The sequence below is a fragment of the Stegodyphus dumicola genome, chromosome 2 (assembly GCF_044657685.1).
Source record: "Stegodyphus dumicola isolate Sdum_Otavi_A_Nest chromosome 2, ASM4465768v1".
Lineage (NCBI taxonomy): Eukaryota > Metazoa > Arthropoda > Arachnida > Araneae > Eresidae > Stegodyphus > Stegodyphus dumicola.
In genome coordinates this window covers 251,817,332-251,838,588 of record NC_140769.1, presented here as the reverse complement: position 1 = coordinate 251,838,588, position 21,257 = coordinate 251,817,332, and the positions used below count along the sequence as shown (strand labels likewise).

The window sequence follows — 21,257 nt, the reverse complement described above, 5'->3', positions numbered from 1 at the left end:
GATAATTACGCGTCATCCTACTCCTGATGTCTGATTTCGTACGTAGCCTTGCTTCGTGTTTATTTTCAAAATCTATTTTCGAAAACATTATTTTGATTTAGAGTAGGGTACCGTCAATAGATGGCAGCAGTACGAACAGCGTGGGTGGAGAAGCGACTGCCATTATCAACCAATCCGGTGGCGGGAAAGTCAGTAATTCCGATCCTGTAACGACTGTGACTTCGAATGTAACAGTTATTCCGAAGGAAGTTGTGTGCGCGTGAACTTGGTGTAGATCGGATACGCACGTGCTATTGTTTTGAAACAAATATATATATTACTGTGGCAGAATTTGTGTTGTGATGGCTGTCAAGGGTTGTCTTGCGTGTATCAAATACCTAGTTGTGCTTATCAACTTCATATTTTGGGTAATGTATTGCATGTTTTTATTTTTTCAATATACCCTGACCTTGTATCCACGGTGCAAACAAACCTACCATGTGTGTGTGTATGGGGGGGGGTAACGAAGGATATTTTTATAATGTTATGGTACTTTAAATGATCATAAAATGCTTGGGAGAAGCTGTTCATGCACGGTATGTAATTAGAATATAATATTATACCAATTCGTAGACGTGTAAACTAATTGTTTCTTCAAAGCAAAATACTTACGTTTCCAACCGTTCGCTTAAAGTAAATATATATATATATATATATATATATATATATATATATATAAAATCTGAAAGGTTTCAAATTTTAAATTACGTACAAAGCGGCGGTTTTTTTTTTCTCCATTTTGTGTGTTACTCTTATTTATAAAATATCATGTTCTTTGCACTTAAACATAAAATTCAGTTCCAATAGCAATGTCTCAAAATAGTTCTAAAATGAGCACATCTCTAGAATTTAGATACACAGTTCCGCGCGCTGGAGGTAGAAAGGTTTTATTGTTACCTTTATTTATTAAATATCATGTTCTTTGCACGTAAACCATAAAAATAAGTTCAACAGCAATATCGCAAAATAATTTTAAAATGAATGTATCTTTAGAATTTCCAATACACAGTCTCGCGCGCTGGACATAAAAATATTTTTTCTGTCCGCTTTGAAATAGTTGAGTTTGTTAATAAAAAATTCGATATGAAATCGATAATAAAGCAAATTTTAAATTTGGACTTCCAGATTTCCATATTTCGGAGGAGAATTACGTTATTCAAAATTGGATGGCTCTAGGTACCGTTGTTTTACCACAATGCGAGAAACATACATACATTTATGCAGATTCTTCATTATTTAATTTCTTTAAATAAAATACAGGGCGATAACATTTGATGGCAACAATTTGAAAAGTGAAACAACGCTTGTAGTGAATCGACAGAAAATGCCAAAACGAAATTAACGTCATATGCAAGGGAAAAAAAAAAACCCGCAAGCTATTTCTATAATTGAAGTTTAACGGGCCTCCAAAGTTGACAGTTTTTTGAGTATCTGAAAGTTGATATAAACAAATAAAGCTAAAAATTTCTCCTAGTGGATTTCCAGAAACGTTTTCCATTGGCAAAAAGAGTAAAAAAAATTGTTTTGTTCAGTGGCCAGAAGAATTCTTTTTAAGATTAGGTAAACAGATTTAGCTACACCTGTGTATAACACTTTTGCGCATAGGTCTGCAAACGCAAAATTTCTTTTTAATTTTTCTACTATGCTGTAAAAATATTTATATTTTAAATACCATAATATTTCTGTGAACGTTAGATGAGAAGAAATATTTGATCAATACCGTTTTCCGTCTATCTTATGAAAATTAATATAATACTTACCATAATTCTTAAAAGTATATTTGCCCTTTTCGTCGTGTAATTTTGCCTTTCTTGTTTTTTGTTCTATCTTGAAAATATGGCTAATATGAATGCAGTGTTTGTTAGAGAGTGGAAGGGGGCATTAAATTCTTTTTTAAGGAATGTTTTGCTTGTGCTGATTATATTAAGTTATATGGTTTAAGGTAAACGCATTAGAAAGAAAAAAATATCTTGCATATGACAGTATCTTTGTTTATAGACAGTATCTTTGTGATAGTATAGAAATAAAATCTGTACTTGCGTATTAAAGCAACCATCTGAACGCTCATCCGTATTGTGCATAGTCAGCGAAGCCAAACATTAGCTCAAATTACCATCCAGCTGAATCAGGGCACCAGTCGTATAGTCAGTAACCGGATCGTGCAACGCTCACTTCATCATATGGGCTTTGGGAGCCGTAACTTAACCATTGCTCAGTGCATACCATCGAGCTTCATGTCTTGCCTGGGCAAGAGAACACAGACAATGGGCTGGAAACTGGAAATGAGTAGCATGAAGTGATGAGTCTCGATTCCGACTGCTTGACACTGCTGAAAATGTGGCTTCAGGCTAATGACGCCATGGGTTCTGCATGCCAGGTTGGAACTGTACAAGGCCATGGCTCAGTCATGGTCTGCGGTGTTTCCTCATGGCAGTATGTGGGATCTTTGGTACTTGTAACAACGTCCGTCAATATGATTCGGTACGTAGAGTTGCTTGGCGATCATCTCCATCCATTTATGGTATCCTGTCATTCACACAGAAATGGAGTATTTTAGCGAGATAACTTCACCTCTCACAGATTCCGGTTGGCTACTGGTTAGACCTGGTTAGACTCTGATTTCTCTGTCATGAATTGGCTACCTAGAAGCTCTGACTTAAATCCTACTGAGCACCTTTGGGATGTTTTGGAGAAAGGTGTGAAATTACATCACAGAAAACTATCAACCCTTTCTGAATTATGGGCAGCTCTATCCGATGCTTTGCACGCCATTCCTATAGAATCCTTCCGCAATTTTATTGAATCTATATCTTGTCGTGTGGCAGTCATTATCAAGGCCAGAGGAGTCTCAACTCATTACGGACTTGCTATCCGTAATTCAATCGCACTTCAGTGTTGTAATTTTTGAAGGTCAATAGCTGAAGAAAAGTCACCGGCTATGAAATTATAGATGTCAGACGAATAGGTTTTGTTTCCTCCTGGTAAAATTTATTTCATATAAAATGCTCCTTTTTATTAATACGTATAAAAAAGACCAGTACTGTAAGCCATAGAGATAGCCACAGAAATGTTTTTCGTGAATCGCGGGCCAGACGGGAAAGTAGTTAATGACTCTTACTGCTGTACCGAAGGGCCCGGTTCCGATCCCGAGAAGGTATTGATGTAATTTGTCCATCCCTTAATAGGAGGCAACAGTGGCCCATTTTAAACTACCGAGAACATTGAACGCAAGTTAATGCTAAAGCATCAGCGTAAACTCCCGCAGTAATCTTTCAATACTCTGAACTAAAAACTGATGTTCTCTCCGATCTTATATAGTTTTCCCTTGTAAAACAAATAAAGCTAATTTTCAATACCTTCGATTTTTCGAAATTGTTGGAAAGCATACATAGTTACATAGGGATACTTTGATACTATTGTGGGTAATCTGCCATTCAGCAGGAGGTGCTGAATTCCTGCTCTTTCCAGATTCCTTACTCACCCTTCAGGATCCTTGGCGTATGTTGAAAGTCCGCAATTGAATTTCTCCATCTGAGGTTGATCTGAAAGGAGTTACATAGACTCGGACCAGTTATCAGACCAAAACGTCGTCAAATGTGTGCCAAGTTTGGCGAATTTTAAGGTTCCTCGCCAATGACGAAAAAAAATTGTTAGCTTGGTGCATTGGCGAGAAAGCCTTTCACTACAATATTAAATGGACGTAACCCTTGTATCTTTGTTTTCCCATAATGCTTTCAACTCTTGAGGCCTTTCATGTCACATTATACAAGCTAAACTGAAATTTAAATATAATTTCACTAAAAGCATTTACTTGTATACAAAATTCTTAAAAGGCTTCAGCAAAACGATATTGTTGCTTTTCCGAATTCCTATACATATATTATGTTTCATTTTTTTTAAACAACTGTAGAGTCCACTTAATTGACTCCTGTATGAGAATTGTAAAGGTTTATCTGGGCACTGGAGTTTATCTGAGCTAACGGACGTAGCTGACCCATCTCCAAAACCAGTTTTTCCCCGTAGGGCAGTAAGTTGAAAAATCTGAACTGCAGGCATAGTGGAGCTAGTTGACACATGGAACTGATTCCGTTATCTCAGATAAACCCTAGTGGGAACGGCCCTTAAGAGTAGTAACTCTAATTTGGTGGCAACAGTTCGAAAAGTGATTTGCCGTTTATAGTGATTCAACGCAAAATCGCAAAACGAAAACTGTAGTCCTTCAGAGACAAAGCCCCTTTGGACTGAAAACAACTTTTTCATTTCGAACCCAAATAAGAAGAAATGGAATAAAAGAAACAGGTACAGTGATTAAGAGAGGACGTATTAATCAAAGAATGGTCTGAAGATTCCGAAAAATTTCTCGCATCACATCTGTATCATGTTTTTTTATATATTTCGTGAAAACTTATTCATATACTTTAATACTTTGACGTATTCAGATTATCAGCGTTTCAAATCATCAGCGTTCTGACTGTAACGCGAAAGGCATTAGACAATAATAATCGAAAAGCAGTTAACGAGCGCTTTTCATCATTTATGTTTTTGTTTGCTTACGCTGTTGTCCTTGAGATTCCCTTTAATTCTAATGCGTGCTCGCCGCACGTTAGTGTTCTGTATGCTGACGTTTTCAACTACCGTATTCAACGTGAAATGGATAAACGCTCAGTGCCGGTAGTACCAGACACTTCCCTTCTTCGTGACTACTATTTTTTCTGTGTAAATTTACGCTAGTCGATTTAATTGAGATGAAAGAAATATTTTTGAACGTGTATGCAACATTCGGTGAATTTAACTGGAAGATAGAATGAGAAGAGTTCAACGAATTGCCGTATTTTCTCGCATATTTTCCCCTGCTTCTTTAACAAATTTTAATGTACGAAAAAAAGAACTACTTGTAACTATCACAAATATTTTTTATTTAAATGGAAACAATAAGAATTCCAATAAGAATACATAGTGAAATTAATATTACAGTCTCTAATATGATATCTTCATTTCTGTGTTCCTGTATTTTGAATATCGTCTGCTCTTGTTGCTCTTCATTGCTATTCCCTAGGCCTGATATCATACAAAGCTGCTGGATCTGCTGTCCGTGTCGTCTGCCACAGCCAGTGTAAGTCGTCACCATCATCACTATTGTCTTCGTTATCATCATTGTTCAATGTGTTTACCCATATTCAGTTATCTTCTGAATCATCAAGAGTATTAGATATACTCGTTTTCTTGAAGCTCTTTACTATTATTGCTTCATCAATTAAGAGCCCATGCGTACAAAAACCCACGAGGAAATTAATTAGTAAGACTAAACAACTACTACGTGAATGTACCCATTTAAAAAAAAAAATAAAAAATAAAAAAAAAAGAAATTTAGAGGAACTCGCCTTCGGGGTACCTTGAAAAAGGGAAAAAATACATGAATATTTAATAAAAAAAATTTTAAATATGAAAGCTTTCAGATTTTACATGGCTACCAAAGGAGAATATTTTTTAAACGTTTTGTGTGTTACCTTTATTTATTAAAATATCATGTTCTTCGCACTTAAGCCATAAAATTCAGTTCAACGGCAATATCGCAAAATAATTTTAAAATGAGCATATCTTTGGAATTTCCGATGCACATTCTCGCGCGCTGGAGTAAAAATAAATAAATAAATAATTAAATAAATAAAATAAAAATCCCCTTACAGTGTAGCCATTGCTCGCTTTGTAATCGTTGAGTTTGTTAATCAGAAATTTTTTTAAGTTTCACAAAATATGAAATCGGTAATAAAAAAATTCCAAATTAGGACTTCCAGATGCCCATATTCGGTGGAGGATTACGTTATTCAAAATTGGATGACTCTAGGTACCGTTGTTTTATCACAATGTGAGAAACATACAGACATTTATACACATTCTTCATTATTTAATTTCTTTAAATATAACACAGGGCGATAATATTTGGTGGGAACAATTTGAAAAGTGGACCGACGTTTATAGAGAATCAACGCAAAATGCCAAAACGAAATTAATAGCCCTTCTGAGCTAACGTCCTTTGGGCTGAAAATGTAAGGGCCATGTGGTAAAATGATAGGGGACTGTACGCATTTAAATATGGTACATTTATTGAATTTTATATGTCACGTCCAGCTGCAAAGTTAATATGTGTAATCGTTCACTAATTTTTTTTTACAGTGTTTCTTAAAAAAAAATTAAAACGAATTGTAATGAAAGTCTCAGAATATAGCATGCATATTTTGTAAGGCTGTTATTTATTTGGCTGATAAATTTTGTAGTGGTGTGCAGTTTTATTCGGTTTTGTATCATTTCTTTCTTTCCCAGATGCACCCTGAGGCCTTTTTTAAACATCGATGTGGTAGAAGAAACTCTCATTTCAGCCTTTTCAGGGTCAGTGCAAAATCTGGAATTGCGAATGCAGGTCACGTAACTGAGAATTACGTATGAAATGGAATTACAGTGACTCTGCAGTCTTTAAACATCTTGTTCGGACAGTGCTTAGGTACAACATAAATGTCACGTGAGGATGATAGCTAATGCAGTAAACGTGTGTGTGTGGGGGGGGGGGTTAATCGCAGTTTAGGTCTTTTATTATCTTGAAATATGGCCGCCTAGATTTCTGTAGAGTAATCGCGGAAAAATATTTTGAAAATTATGCAGTTTAAAGAAAATGAAATTTAAAAAATGTAGAAGTGCTAGAATAGCAGTAAGTCTAGTTTAAAAATATAAAGCCCAAAAGACTTGTAAAAAAATAGTTTTTAACAAAACAGATTCATTATTTTTTAGTTAATAACTTTTTAAAAATGTGAATTTCATCATGGAATGGAATATTGAGCCATTTGTAGAGGAATGGATTCTTTTATGGTTTTTTAAATAGAGTCGTGTCCTCTTTCCATCTGAAATAAGTGTTTCCTTCTACTTAAAAATCCATTCTTCCTCTGTTATCTTTGTTTTACATACAGAGTTTAGGCATTATTTTAAGTATTTGAATTTGGTTTTTGAATTTTTACTTCCAAAGCAAACGATGAGAGGATTCTTCTGGGATTAGTAACGTTTGAGGACCAATAAACAAAGCAGATTTAACATGGAATCAGTTAAGTCAATCTGGCAATTGGTGACAGTAACAGTGTATGTGATTTTGTTTTTATAATTATTTGTTAAAGGAACAAAAACTTCTTCCGTAGTATAAAAGAAAGGCTGAAATGACGCGATTTTTGATATTCTCTTCTGGAATAGCAGCAGAAGAAAGAAAAAGCCTGAAATGGCGCAATTTGTGTTGCCACCTCCAGAAAGCCTGAAGTGGGACATCGCGATTTTGTTCGCCTGTTTTGTTTGTAGTAAGAAGAAACTAAAAAGAAAAGGAGAATTATAAATCGGTAAGAAAACATGCGCAGGGAACCAGATTAATATAAATTGATAGTCATAAAAATATGTTTGTTAATTATGTGCAAATATTATACAGTTTAGGGTGGGAAAGCACTCCATGATCGATACGTATAGATTTTATTTAACATTTTTTTTTTAATCAGAGCCATGTTATTGTATAATAAATTTATAAATAACTGCACGTGCATATAATATTAAACAAGCAGTGTATTTAAATGAATAAAAAAAGAGTTACGAACCTCACTCACACATTCATAATTCATGAGAGTATCTTAGTTATGTCATTTATAACTTTGCATACATTCAGTCCATTTACTTTGCAATTCTGTAAGTTTGCTTCCAAACAGCAGTTCTGGGAAAATGTAGATAGGCGTTAACTACAGAGTATGTATCAATTATGTTAATTTATCCATCCGAAAGTTACCATAACAACGAAAAGAAAAATAGTAAGATGTAAGTTAATAAAGTATTTTATCAGTCTTCTTCTAGCCATTGTATCATAACTGCCTGTGGGAAGAATGTCGTAATTCCATACAACGGAACATTTACGTTTTATTATTATTAACATGGGTACGTATAAGTGTTACCGGAAACCAGGGAATAACCTTTTTATCCGTACGAATTTGGTATTTAAAAAGCTAATGTTAGTTCAGTTATAAATTAAATGGTTTTATTTCTCGCGCAGTGCAGCGCGTGACGAATATTAAAAGAAAGCTAAGCCAGAAAATTGAAAATACAAGAGCGCGTGCATTAAATAAATAAATATCTCTTTTTGATTTCGAGAAAGTACTGGAAAATTCTAGCGCGTGATTTTAAAATCTTATAAAAGGAGGAAAACATCTCAGTTTGTAGTAGTTGCTTAGTTTGTTGTTGTTTAGAAAACTGCTGTTGTTGATTGTAGCGAATTCGCAGATTAGCGTTCTTTAGCTGTTTTGAATTACGTTCTATTGGACATTTGAGTAGTTAAAAGATAACTGCTGTGAGATATTGTAATACTGCATGATAATTTGAGAAAATTTAAGCATTTTTGTTGTGATAATAATAAATTTTTCTTCATTTTCCCTCGGACTTGTGCATTCATTTCATAACGAACCCGTACGCACGCAACAACATCATGATTTAGCGAGAAATTTTTCCTTAATGCTTTGAAAGTCTTCCACGAATCCCTACCCTTAGGTAGATATCCCTAGAGTGCTTTGCCCAACACCTTCTTAAACACCTTCTAAACCTTGTTTAAGAAGGTGTTGGCTTTGCCGTAATCAAATAAACCAAACCACTCTTCCTTAATGCGAAAATTTTAAAGCCTTACGTGCATTCTCTTCATTATTTCAAAATTGTTTTTCATTACTATTATATATTTCAGACGCGTTCATTTAACCACTTGCGCTACGACTAAACTTCACGGTTGCGGTGCCGTGCGCTACAATATAACAAGCGGTAAAGTGTCTCATTTACGCCGCTCCGCGTCTGCGAGTGCAATCCAGAGCTGTAACTCGAGAAATAAAAAATCTCGTTGTTAGGCGACGCGTGCACCACGTTATTTTTATTTTTGCGATAAATGCCTATCGACGTGGTGTCCACGTCGCTCGCGGTTTGAGACAAAAGCATCTCGACGTGCGTGGCACGTCTTTTTAGTGCAAGTGGTTAAGGTTTCAACTTATATTTTCCCCAATTGAATCTGCCAGTCAAGTCTAACAGAATAAGACTTTATCATATGGTTTGGAACATCCACCGCTTTTAAAAGATGCAGACCTGATCGGCTGTGCCGTCTGAACAGTATTATGGATTCCTAGGCAAACCAATATGCTGGGCCCCTAATACCTTTCACAGAAATGAAATGTTAATGAATAAAAGCATGGGACACCCTATTCTCGTGTGGACCGGGCAAGTACCGAGCGGGTCCATGCGTTAAGAAGACCTTGTTGATCGGCTGTTCATAATTGTCTATTACAGGGTTCTCAACCGGTGGTACGCAAGAGAAAAATAAGTGGTACACAAAGAAGCAAAGTATTTTTAACTACTAAATTCAAACATTAAAACCCCAACATCCTGATTGAGTTTTTTCTCTAACACTCGTAAATATATGCAATCTGAGCTTTGTTCAAGAGTGGTAGTAGTACTTTGTAGTGGTGGTATTAAAGTTTTTCAATTTTTGTTTTGATGGTACACATTAGTCAAAAGGTTGAGAACCGCTGGTCTATTACTTTCATAGAAACTGAAGGCGCTTTTAGTCTAGACCTGGAGTTACAAAATGGCGCAAGAGACAACTGTTTAAATAAATCGCTTCGAAAATGAAGCGCAAACAAGCTTTAAGGTCCCTGAAAACGATAACAAACAGCTTTGCAATAACTAACCTATTACATTTTGTTGGCGCAGTATTCATGAGATAACTAAAACAATGCATCTTCTGCGTCACAACAGTAATAGTGAAGAAAAAAACATTATTGACCTTGAAATTCCCCGGCGTGTACGGTGTTCTCTCATTAGCGCTTTTGGGTGGATCACCATAATAATATACCACGTTTCATCTTCTGGTTAAGAGAGATTCATAATACATTTTCAAACTTTTTGATATTCTTCTGAGCAATGTCATGTTATCCTGAGGTACTCAGACAAATGAATTCTGCAAACTGCTAATTATCATCCCCAAATATGCTTTGTTATTTCTTTCCACCTATGAGAGGTTTGCTTTGAAACAAACTCATTAGGATCACTGTCACATCTAATTCAGCATTACGCTATGTAGAATTTGTTTTTAATTCATTCCTTCCAGAAGAGAGAAGTCAAAGATGTTGTGTTACAATGTAAAATTTCTCTATAAAGTAGAGTTATTTTGTTTAATTTGGTAAGATTCTTACAGTACAGTACCGTTACTATCTCTACACATCAAAAAGGATATGATAGCGAGTACCGTTATCCCGTATAATCCTGAACTTCTTTTGCCCCATCTCCCCTTTCTCGCCTTATATCATCCACTAAGTTTTTTCAGTTATTTTAGAATACTTTTATATAAATTTAAGGTTTATTATATTTAATAACTGTGTTTGCAGGGTATTGCCTTGTTTCATGAAAAATTTTAAAAAAAAAAAAAAAAAAAAAACTTTAAGCATTTTGTAAATTAACAGTTTCGTTTTATCTATTTCGCCATTATTTAATTTGTCCACGGTAAAAAATCTATGCGATAATAGATTTCGTCACACACGATTATCACAGTCGACCAGAGCTACATACAACACTGGGAATCCTGTTACGAAAATCAGGAGGTACTTTGGCATTATCGCAACAAACTTGGCGCAGTTTGGCGATTTTTTGAATTTAAAAAAAAAAAAAAAAAAAAAAAAAAAAAAAAAAATTCTAATCAGAAAATTATTTATTTCTTCTCAGACATGTTATTAGGTACATATTTTAATTTTAGTTCGATATTTATCCCGGAAAAAAAAATTATGATTCTATTTACAAACAGTATCTCTCGCATACAGTCATTCCAGTCTGCAATAGTCTTACCGGCCACGTCTAATTCTTCCAGGCAAAATTTAACACTCATTAATTCTTTACTCCAGGGATATATAAAGCTGACTGCTGAAGTAAATGGCAGACGATTATTCTCGAACCAACTACTGCTTCGAATGCCGACGTGTTCGGTACACTTTTTCATGTTGTATTTTCGAAAAAGTTGTTTTCCAGAATACAACCTCATCAAACGTGAATCTGAAAGTTCCCGCCTATGTGGCAAAATATTATATTCCTGCAAAAATTTCGCACAACTTTCTTCGTTTATAGGCGAATCCCACCAGCGCATGTTTCAGAATTCGGCTGAAGCCCAAGAATACCGCAATTTGCCTTTAGAGCTTTTAATATAACCAAAACAGCATGCACGAAAATGGCGACGTTGCTTATTCAAACTTACAGTTATCGATAGGGTTACCTGAAGAATAGTTATGCGCATGGTTGCCACAGTTTGGCGACTTCTACCAAGGTGGTTGCTATAATACCAAAGCACCAATCTTGAAAATCAACATTGTGTAAAGGCACAAAGACAGTATTTTTGGCAAACACTTTCAAGGAAAACAAAATACTAAGGAGTAAATCCGAAAACAAGTGTACCACTGCATTTGAGCCTCATCTCCTCGTCCTGTTCGGCCTATCCACGAAAGGCAAAGGTATCATCTGCGTAGTTTATTTGTCATGCGTTTTAATATTTTTCACGAAATCAATGAATAACCCTGTACATAAATTATCATATATTTAATAATAGGTAAACTATTGTTAGATTTAATCTATAAATACAGCAAATATTTTTATTGGTGGCTCTGCACTTCCCATTCACAACCATAAATTATTTTCTTCATTGGGGGGGGGCAGAGCTAGTATCTCACTAGTTGAGATTTCTCTGAAAGAGCGTCGAAAGAGATACCTCAAGGAAATTATAGAATATTTACTTTTGCATATTAATTTTTCTGCTCTATAATTCAGAAATTATTAAAGTTACCACAATACGTAATTTTAAAAGATGTATCGAAACGGGACAAATGTCATATACGGTAATATCCCGATTATCCGACATATACACAAGACTGAATGATGATCGGGTACCGCCGAATTACAGAAAATCGGTCGCTTGAAAAGATTCGCTAAAAGAAAATAATTTTATATCAAAAATCCTGAAAGTTTTCAAATTTTATATGACGCTTAAAGGGGCGTTTTTTTAACGTTTTGTGCCTTACTTTTATTTATTAAATATCCTGTTCCTCGCACTTAAACCATAAAATTCAGTTCAACAGCAGTATCACAAAATAATTTCAAAAGAATGTATCTTTAGAATTTCCGATACACACTCTCGTGCGCTGAAGATAAAAAAAAAATTTTTTTTTTCGTACAGTGTTGCTATTGCTCGCTTTGAAATCCTTGAGTTTGTTATTCAAAAATTCGGTAAAGATTTACAAAATATGAATTAGATAAGAAAATAAATTCCAAATTTGAGCTTCTAGGTGCTCTTATTCGGGTGGAGGATTACGTTATTCAGAATTGGATGGCTCTAGGTACCGTTGTTTTATCACAATGCGAGAAACATACACATATTTATGCAGATTCTTCATTATTTAATTTCTCTAAATATAATACAGGGCTCTAATATTTGGTGGCAACAATTTAAAAAGTGATTCGCCGTTTATAGCCAAAATTAATACCCCTTCTGGACAAATTTCCCCTTTGGTTCAGTTAAAGGTGGATTTAATTATTGTATATTGAAATCCATAGTTTTATACACTCACTTCCAAAAGTTAAGCACGCAGATGTAAAATGCTAAAAAATCAACAAATACTGCTTTGATTGACACAAAATTCTGCAGGAAAGTAGCATATATATGTATGCATAAAATAAAATCAATATACGTATACAGAAATGAAAACAATATTAAATTTTTGTAAGTTATCAGATAATGACATACTGGAGACTTAAACATAATTATGTATAAAGTGAAAATAAACAGCATATAATGAGAAAAAAGGACATTAATAGGGTATGTGATCCTCCCTCATCTGTATACAAAGTTTACACCTTGTTACCATGCTTTCAATTAGGTGGTCAACCACCGCAGAATTAAGCAATCGCCATTGTTCTTGTAGAGCAGTTTCCAGCTCAATATGAGTGGCTGGAAGTGGGAAACGTGAAGATACAGCACGGCCGAGAGCATCCCAAAGTTTTTCAATGGGATTAAGGTCGGGCGAATATGCTGGCCACGCCATACGCGCAACCCCTTCTTACTCTCCAGGTAGTCATCGATGATGTCAGTTCTATGGGGACGTGTGTTATCGTCCCTTAAAACAAAAGTAGGGCCAACTGCTGCAGCGTACAATCTCACAATGGGTTCTAGGACTTCATCTCGATACCGGACAGCCGTCAAAGAACCCCGTTTAAAGATGTGCAGGTCGGTGCGGTATCCTAATGAAATCCCTGCCGTCACCATAATGCTTCCGCCTCGAAATGCGTGATGCTCGGCCATGTTTTGGGACTGATTGCGTGTTCTTTGCTCACGCCATATCCTTATACGCTTGTCATCTGGCTCCAGAGGAAATCTTGACTCATCATTGTGAATGGCATTGCCCCAATCAGACACATTCCAATTGACATGTTCCCGGCAGCACTGTAATCGTGCCCCTCTTGATTGTATGAATAGAGGAACACAAATTCGAGGTACCCGGGCGTACAGTCCACTCACATGTAATCTTTAGCGTACAGTACCTGCAGATATCGCCATATCACTGGACGCTGTAACCATAGATTTCACACGTGTGGAGGTCGCTCTGCGATTCCACTTGCCTACAATAGCAATATATCGATCTTACGCGGGGGTTGTAACCCTTGGGTGACCGGGTACGGGCCTTTGGACAACTGTCTGTATGGTTTGGAATTGTCGAAGAAAAGAGCAACATCTGTGATTGACTGTCCTGCTTCAATGCGCCCCACAGCACGCCAGCGCTCAGAATCTTCCATTCGTCTTCTGGAAGTCATAGAAACACGTATGTCTTGAAAAAAAAATTGTACAAAAGTTTTAAACACCTTCTACTATCAGCACATACAATCAACTTCTGTAACTCTTCATAAAGCTGGCTTCTTATAAGACTGACATTTTTTGCATATTTCTTGACATGAAAGCACGATTGGCTGTTACCTAACATATTTGCATATTTCCATGTACCTCTGCAGCGAATTGCATCCTCTTCAATTCTGATTGGCTTCCGGAAATTAGCATTTTCCATTCCGTGCGTAACTTTTGGAAGTGGGTGTATTTATATGCGTACCGCAATAAAATTATTTATTGGAAATTATAGCTAGATCTGTTATGATACGTTGTACATCCTCTCACTGTAACTGTCATATTGAAATGACTACCTTTGTAAAAGGAACTAGTTTTACTGAGAACAATTAAATAGTAACGTTGAACTTCATGACTACTATGGAATGTAGGGCGACGACATCTCCAAAGCGCTAAAATTATCTGGAACCGTAGATGGTCGGTGGTTATCTTAGAGAGGTTCCAATGTAAAAATTAATGGATACCGAAGGGTAAAAATAATATTACATGGTTTGTTTTCTATCTTTACTCATCATATTAGTAATAGCAAAGTAGAACGTTTTTGAAAAAAAATTAAGATTTTCATAAATATGCCGGATTTTTGGACTATTATTGTACTTTTATATCAAATGGGGAAGAATTTTAGTTTATTTACAAATTTCAAAGATCGGGCATCGTGCATTAATTAGAAATTTTGTTTTTGCAATATAGAATAACATTTAGTAATTGTACGAGCATTGTAAATGTAATTAATTATAGAAATATATGGTATCATGGGTAAACAGAATTATTGCAGTTGGAAGATTTGTTTTATTATTTATTCTAGTTAGTTAGAAATTATTAACGTTGGTGTTTAGAAACTGAATTTAAAGATTTTTTTACATTGAAGGTCACTGGACTTATTAAAAATTAAATGATTTATTTATTTTATTATTATAATTATTTGTATTCGATTTAAGGGCAAGTTAAGAGCGCGTGATGTATCAGTATTTATATTGTACTCATCTCTCAAAATGTTATGAATATTGATTTATTTAATATTCTTGCATTTGATATAGTTCGTATATTTTGCGTATAATAATCGGTACTTGACTAGTAAAAAAATAATCTTTTCTAATTTGAATTATTTGACTTTTAGAGGTTTTACGAACGTATAGATAGATATCGTTAAAATAACAATAAGTGATTTTTCGAACTAATATTCTTCCCAACCGAATTTGATAATCTCAGAATTTACATTTCATTTACGAATTTGAAATATTTCTATTCGTTAAGAGTTTGAGGACGCGGACGCATGATTACCAGGTCGTCTGTTGAAAATCTTAGAACTGAACTGCCTTGAGAAATAAATAGCCCCCTCCTTCTGCTGAGAGGGTGTTCTCAGAGTTTCAGAAATAGAACGCTGGCGAAGTCCTTGAGAGATCCGTCACTAATGATCGTTTGCTCATGACCCATGAAGCTAGTGCACTGAAAAGAAAAAATAAACATCGTTTCAAGTAATAATAAAAAAAAGAAAATAGAAAAGAAAATGAAAAGAGAGGATAGGATTTAAAAAAAAAAAAAAAAAAAAAAAAAAAAGCTACATTTTCACGCTGAATTTCTTCTTTTCCTTATCTCTTTTATTTCTCTCAGCTTTGTACTTCTAGTTGCTTAAAAGCACCGTGACTTAATTTCAGAAATTCTGTGCTGGTAACATTGACCTACTATTGCTGCTGTAGCATGCTTGCTTAGGAAAGAAAACAGTGAAGGAAGGTGGTTTCGAATATCGTGCCCGTGTTAAACGTGATGTAGAAATTAATTTTTTCTAAAAGAAAAATTGGATTCCCACCGTTTTGGAGCTACTTTTTATTCCTAAAATAGTTGCTTAAATTTCATGAGAAATTTGTTTAATAACTGAAAGGAACAATAATGGCTCTGGATGATCAATTGCCATTTAAAAAAATTATTATTGTTTGTTTGATAATATATTGAGTCGGCAGATTTCACCGCCTAGCGAAACAGAGAGTACCTTCTTGAGGGAAATATTTGATGTAAGCTTCGTATGCAGGCGATCCAATAAAATAAGCGCACATTTTGAATCGTTTAAGTTTCTTCTTAAATAAATGAAACAGTATAATAAATTAAATGAAAAAATATAGGCGGTGATATACATGTTGAAGTAATATCAAAGCAGTTTTTTTCGATACTGTTTGGTTTTATCATTTTGAATAATGTGATTTTTTGTTCTATACATTGAATTCCTGAGGAACTAATTCTGAACTAGTAGATTTACTATAGCTACTTAATTTAAAATTGTTTCTGATGTTAAATTGCATATAAAGATCAGATTACAGTTTCATTTTATTTTTATATTTTGTAATTTTTAGGTATTTTTTAAAAATTATTTTATGATTTTGTTGATGAACTCTTCGTGGTGTTCGAAATTTTCAGGTTGAAAAATTTTTTTGATACGTAGAAAAATGAATGTTACTATCAAATCATTTATTCTCAAGTACTTTAGGTATTCTAGCAAAAGAAAAATTTATTCTCAATCATTAAATATATTTTATTTTGATTAAATTATCATTTTTAGCAAAGCGGACAAGTAGAAGGATGCTATTTGTACACTTATTTGGCCTATAAAATATAAATAGATAAAATAAATTGGTAATTGCTAATTTTTCTTAAGCAGAATTTTTTTTAATTTAGATAAAAACGGATTTTTTTTTTTTTTTCATTCAGGCGCGAAAATTGAAGCAGGCCGTGCAAAAGATTTCTTAGAACATGAAATGTGGAACGGTCGGTAATTATAGATGCATTCAAGGATATTGAATATGGATCTATGAGATAGAGCACTAGGAGTGGAATGATTGAAAGAATTCGAAGATTTTTCTCACAACATCTTATTTTCAGGGTTTTCAAGCATACTTTGCAATAGCTATCTGAAGCATTTTTAACGAATTCGGATAACTAATCTTTCAGTTAATCGAAGCCGTAATGTATGTTAAAAATATATAATTTAATTATAGACTAAGCATATTATGATCGTTCTATTATTTGCAGAGTTGACTGCCTAAATATACCTTCAACCTTTATTAATTATATTTCTTAATTTGTGATCAGTATATTAAATTCTCCAAAAGTGTGTTTTGTTCTGCTTTTGTAAGAAAGCGAGCATCAGTAGTTTTGGGTTTGCATAGATAATTTATTATCATACTTCCGGTTATTTGAGCATTCGTTGTCCAGAAAACCTCTATGACACTCAAAAATTTGCAGAGTATTTATTTATTGGTACTTTGATCTAGCTAACAAGGGATTTTTGTTTTATTTTCAGTAGGTTTAACAAGTCTATCTGAAGAAAACTTCAGTGAATCATCATTAAAACTCTTACTGGGTCGGTTTTCGCTGCCATATTTTATCCGAATATTTGCAAAATGGTTCTCTTCCCCCTTCCGAAGATAAGATATGAAACATAGTGAAACACTGGAGTATTATGCATGGTTTATGTTGTATTCAGACTATGGCCATAATATTTTAAGTGGGAGTAGCAGTTAGAAAACTTTGGCTGCTTTTTAAAGTGATAAAAAGAAACGCAAAATTTGATGTTTAAATTTAATTGTTTTAGATATTCTTGTTCAAGACAGCTGTTCATTCATAATATTTATCATAGCAAATATTCACGAAATTCACAAACAAATAGGGCTGTAGGAATTTTAATATTACTTATGTTAACCTGTACAGACATTAGGTTATTTTTTGGAAGCAGGAAATGTGAAAATTCAGCAACGCCTTCGCTGGGAATCGAACCACGGACCTCTCGAATACGCTCCCAGCATGCAGACCACTACACCACAAAGGCACGCTAAGAAGGCGGGAGAAATACCTTATGTACTCCCCTCTTTTAAAGGGCGACTGGAATTTTTTAGGGGACTCAGTTGCCGAATCCTGGGTATGGAGAATCCTCATCCACCACCCTTTTAGTTCCGGCACCACTGTAGAGACATTAGGTATTTGGAAGCAGAAGACTTGAAAAAAGAGCAACGCCTTCACCGAGAATCGAACCACGGACTTCTGGAATATGCTCCCAGCGTGCAGACCATTACACCACGAAGACACGCTAAGAAGGCGGGAGAAATACCTTATAAACAGAGTTATGCACACATGAGAAACTTTACTTATTCTACTCGGATGGACACTCTTCCCATTTGCCCTTAAAATACATTCTACTCGGATGGACACTCTTGCCATCTGCCCTTAAAATACATTCTACTCGGATGGACACTCTTCCCATTTGCCCTTAAAATACATTCTACTCGGATGGACACTCTTCTCATTTGCCCTTAAAATACATTCTACTCGGATGGACACTCTTGCCATCTGCCCTTAAAATACATTCTACTCGGATGGACACCCTTCCCATTTGCCCTTAAAATACATTCTACTCGGCCCTTAAAATACATTCTACTCCGACGGACACTCTTGCCATCCACACCTTAAAATATGTAAATATCACATAATCAGAATAACCAGAACACAATCAATGGCGGCTAGATTTTCACCTTATTCGTCTTCTCGTAGTTGCCAGATCCCTCCAGTAAACAATACTCAAACATTAGATCTTGGCGTCACTTCTCTTCGGGGTTAACAACAACATTAATTTTTACAGAACTACTTTATCACGTTGTTTATCTCAGTATTACCGAACAGTGAAGTTTTAGAATTTAAATATTCATTCGAAGTTATGGATATAGGTTTTTCCCAAAATATGCTACATTATTTATTAATAATGTACCATATTATATTATTGGGAATTATTTTGGCACCTGTTTATAATTTTCTTGGAGGTTTCATTATAACTGTAAAATTATCTATATATTGCGATTTGCCTGATATCCATTGCTCGGAATTTCAATGAGTCTTTACTAAACATCAACATGGAAAGATTCGGTGTAGTTAGGTATATTTAGTAATATGAATAAACGCTGCGGCGTTCTTTTGAAGCATCTGGTAGAAGGATCTAGGAAAAGTGCATATGAAGAACTGGTTGCAAAATAATGCAGTTCCATGTGTAATTACTATGCATTGAATCTTGAAATCTATAACGCTGGATTTGTAAAATGATACCATTTAAAATTTTTATGAGCATCCGGTAATAGATGAATGCGAGATGTTGTAACACCCGGACACTGCGGAAAAAATGGATTGGTGTAAATTAATCTTTTCCATCTGCTGGGAGACTCACAAAGGACTACTAACCCAAAGGATCTTTTTTCACATATTCCTGACGCGTATCCTGAAGTGCGGTCGTCTGTCGAGATGACTGATAATTTCAGATCATAAATTTGTCTGGCAGACGAATTTATTAAGGAGCATTTGGTTTGATTGTAAACCAAATTATTAGAATTAAAGAATCTGAAAGGTTTCAAATTTTAAATCACATCCAAAGGGGCGTTTTTTTTTAACGTTTTGTGTGTTACTTTTATTTATTAAATATCATGTTCTTCGCACTTAAACCATAAAATTCAGATTAACAGCAATGTCGCAAAATAATTTTAAATTGAGCATATCTTTAGAATTTCCGATACACAGTTCCGCGCGCTGGAGATAAAAAGGTTTTTTTTTTTTTTCCCCTCCTCGTAGAGTGTTGCCATTGCTCGCTTTTAAATCGTTGAGATTGTTAATCAAAAATTCTTTAAAGTTTTACAAAATATGAAATCGATAATAAAACAAATTCCAAATTTGGGCTTTCGGATGCCCACCTTCGCAGCAGGATTACGTCATTCAAAATTGGATGGCTCTAGGTACCATTGTTTTATCACAATGCGAGAACCATACATACATTTATGCGGATTCTTCATTATTTAATTTATTCAAATATAATACAGGGGGATAGTATTTGGTGGCAACGATTTGAAAAGTGATACAGCCTTTTAAAGTTCTCAACGCGAAATCTCAAAACGAAAACACTAATCCTTCTGGGACAAAGCCCCTTTGGACTAGAAATTATCATATTGCAGTTTATTAGTATGTACTTCAAATGCTTTTAGAAGCAATACTATAGGATCTATCTCTCCTTGTCCACATAAACTAATCTAGGCCCTATTAATGAGCCTGCAGACTTCTCGCATAGGCGTGAAAAAATATCGACACAGAAGAAGGGTGAAATTAACCCTTTATTATTTTTAACTATGGACAGAAAATGCACGTACTTCGTGCTTTACAATAGCACCGACAACTTGCGGTGGAAACTAAGAATTTGTAACAGAGGCGTATGCAAGGCCAGGAACGAAACACGCGCTAGCGTTTCAGCACCCTCAGAATAAACTCCGAAATCCACCCATTTAAATATTCACTTCATTTAACTTTAAATTTACATCCTGGTGAGGAAATGCGAGGGGAAGTTGAGGAGTTCAGGAAAGATAACAAAAATTTGAATGATACGATAGTTGAACGAAAGGGAACCCTTTAGTACAATACACCTGCCAATTTAGTGTATTAGAAGCAATATCAGAAAGTTTGAAATGTAATTCTCGTTGCCTTTTGTTACAATTTCAAAATCTGGCAATATATTATATGTTCAAGCTGTCGGAGATTTTTTACCTGAAATATGTTTCATACAGACCTTTTTGGACGTAAATGGGCGTAAATTTCTTGCGAAAAATATCACAAAATGTATTTTTATTATCTTAAAAAACGAAAAAGTGTTTGAATAGCCACTGTGGTTTTTTTCTCTAAAGACAACATAAGCACAGTGGATTTAATAGTATATCCTGTACTCTGTTCTTATTAGCCCAAAGGGTGTTAGCCCATAAGGGCTATTAATTTCGTTTTGGCATTTTGCGTTGATTAAGTATAAATGTCGGTTCACTTTTCAAATTGTTGCCGCCAGATATTAAAGCCCTGTGCAGTATTTAAAGAAATTAAATAATGAAGAATCTGCATAAATGTATGTCTGTTTCTCGCAATGTAATAAAACAACGGTACTAGAGCTATCAAGTTTTGAATAACGTAATCTTTCACTGAATATGGACATCTGGAAGCACAAATTTGGAAATTGTTTTATTGCCGATTTCATATTTTGTAACACTTTAACAAATTTTTGATTTACAAATTCCAAATTTTGATTTCAAAGCAGCAATGGCAATACGGTGTATATATAAAAAAATTATCTCCAGCCCGGAATATACGGACTAAATATCCGGGACTGTGTATCGGAAATTCTAAAGATATGCTCATTTTAAAATTATTTTGCGATATTGCTGTTGAATTGAATTTTGTGGTT

The 21,257-nt window shown here is 34.7% G+C and overlaps 1 protein-coding gene across 1 annotated transcript in view; it reads left to right on the top strand.

The window, feature by feature from the left end:
- Nucleotides 1-224: 224 nt before the first annotated feature.
- The window catches only part of LOC118194738 (CD9 antigen-like), a 136,244-nt gene continuing 115,211 nt past the window's right edge, over nt 225-21,257 (top strand). Inside the window, exon 1 of the mRNA XM_035365946.2 lies at nt 225-407. Within this exon, the coding sequence (XP_035221837.1) occupies nt 342-407 (66 nt within the window). The 5' untranslated portion in view covers nt 225-341. The remainder of the gene's footprint in view (nt 408-21,257) is intronic.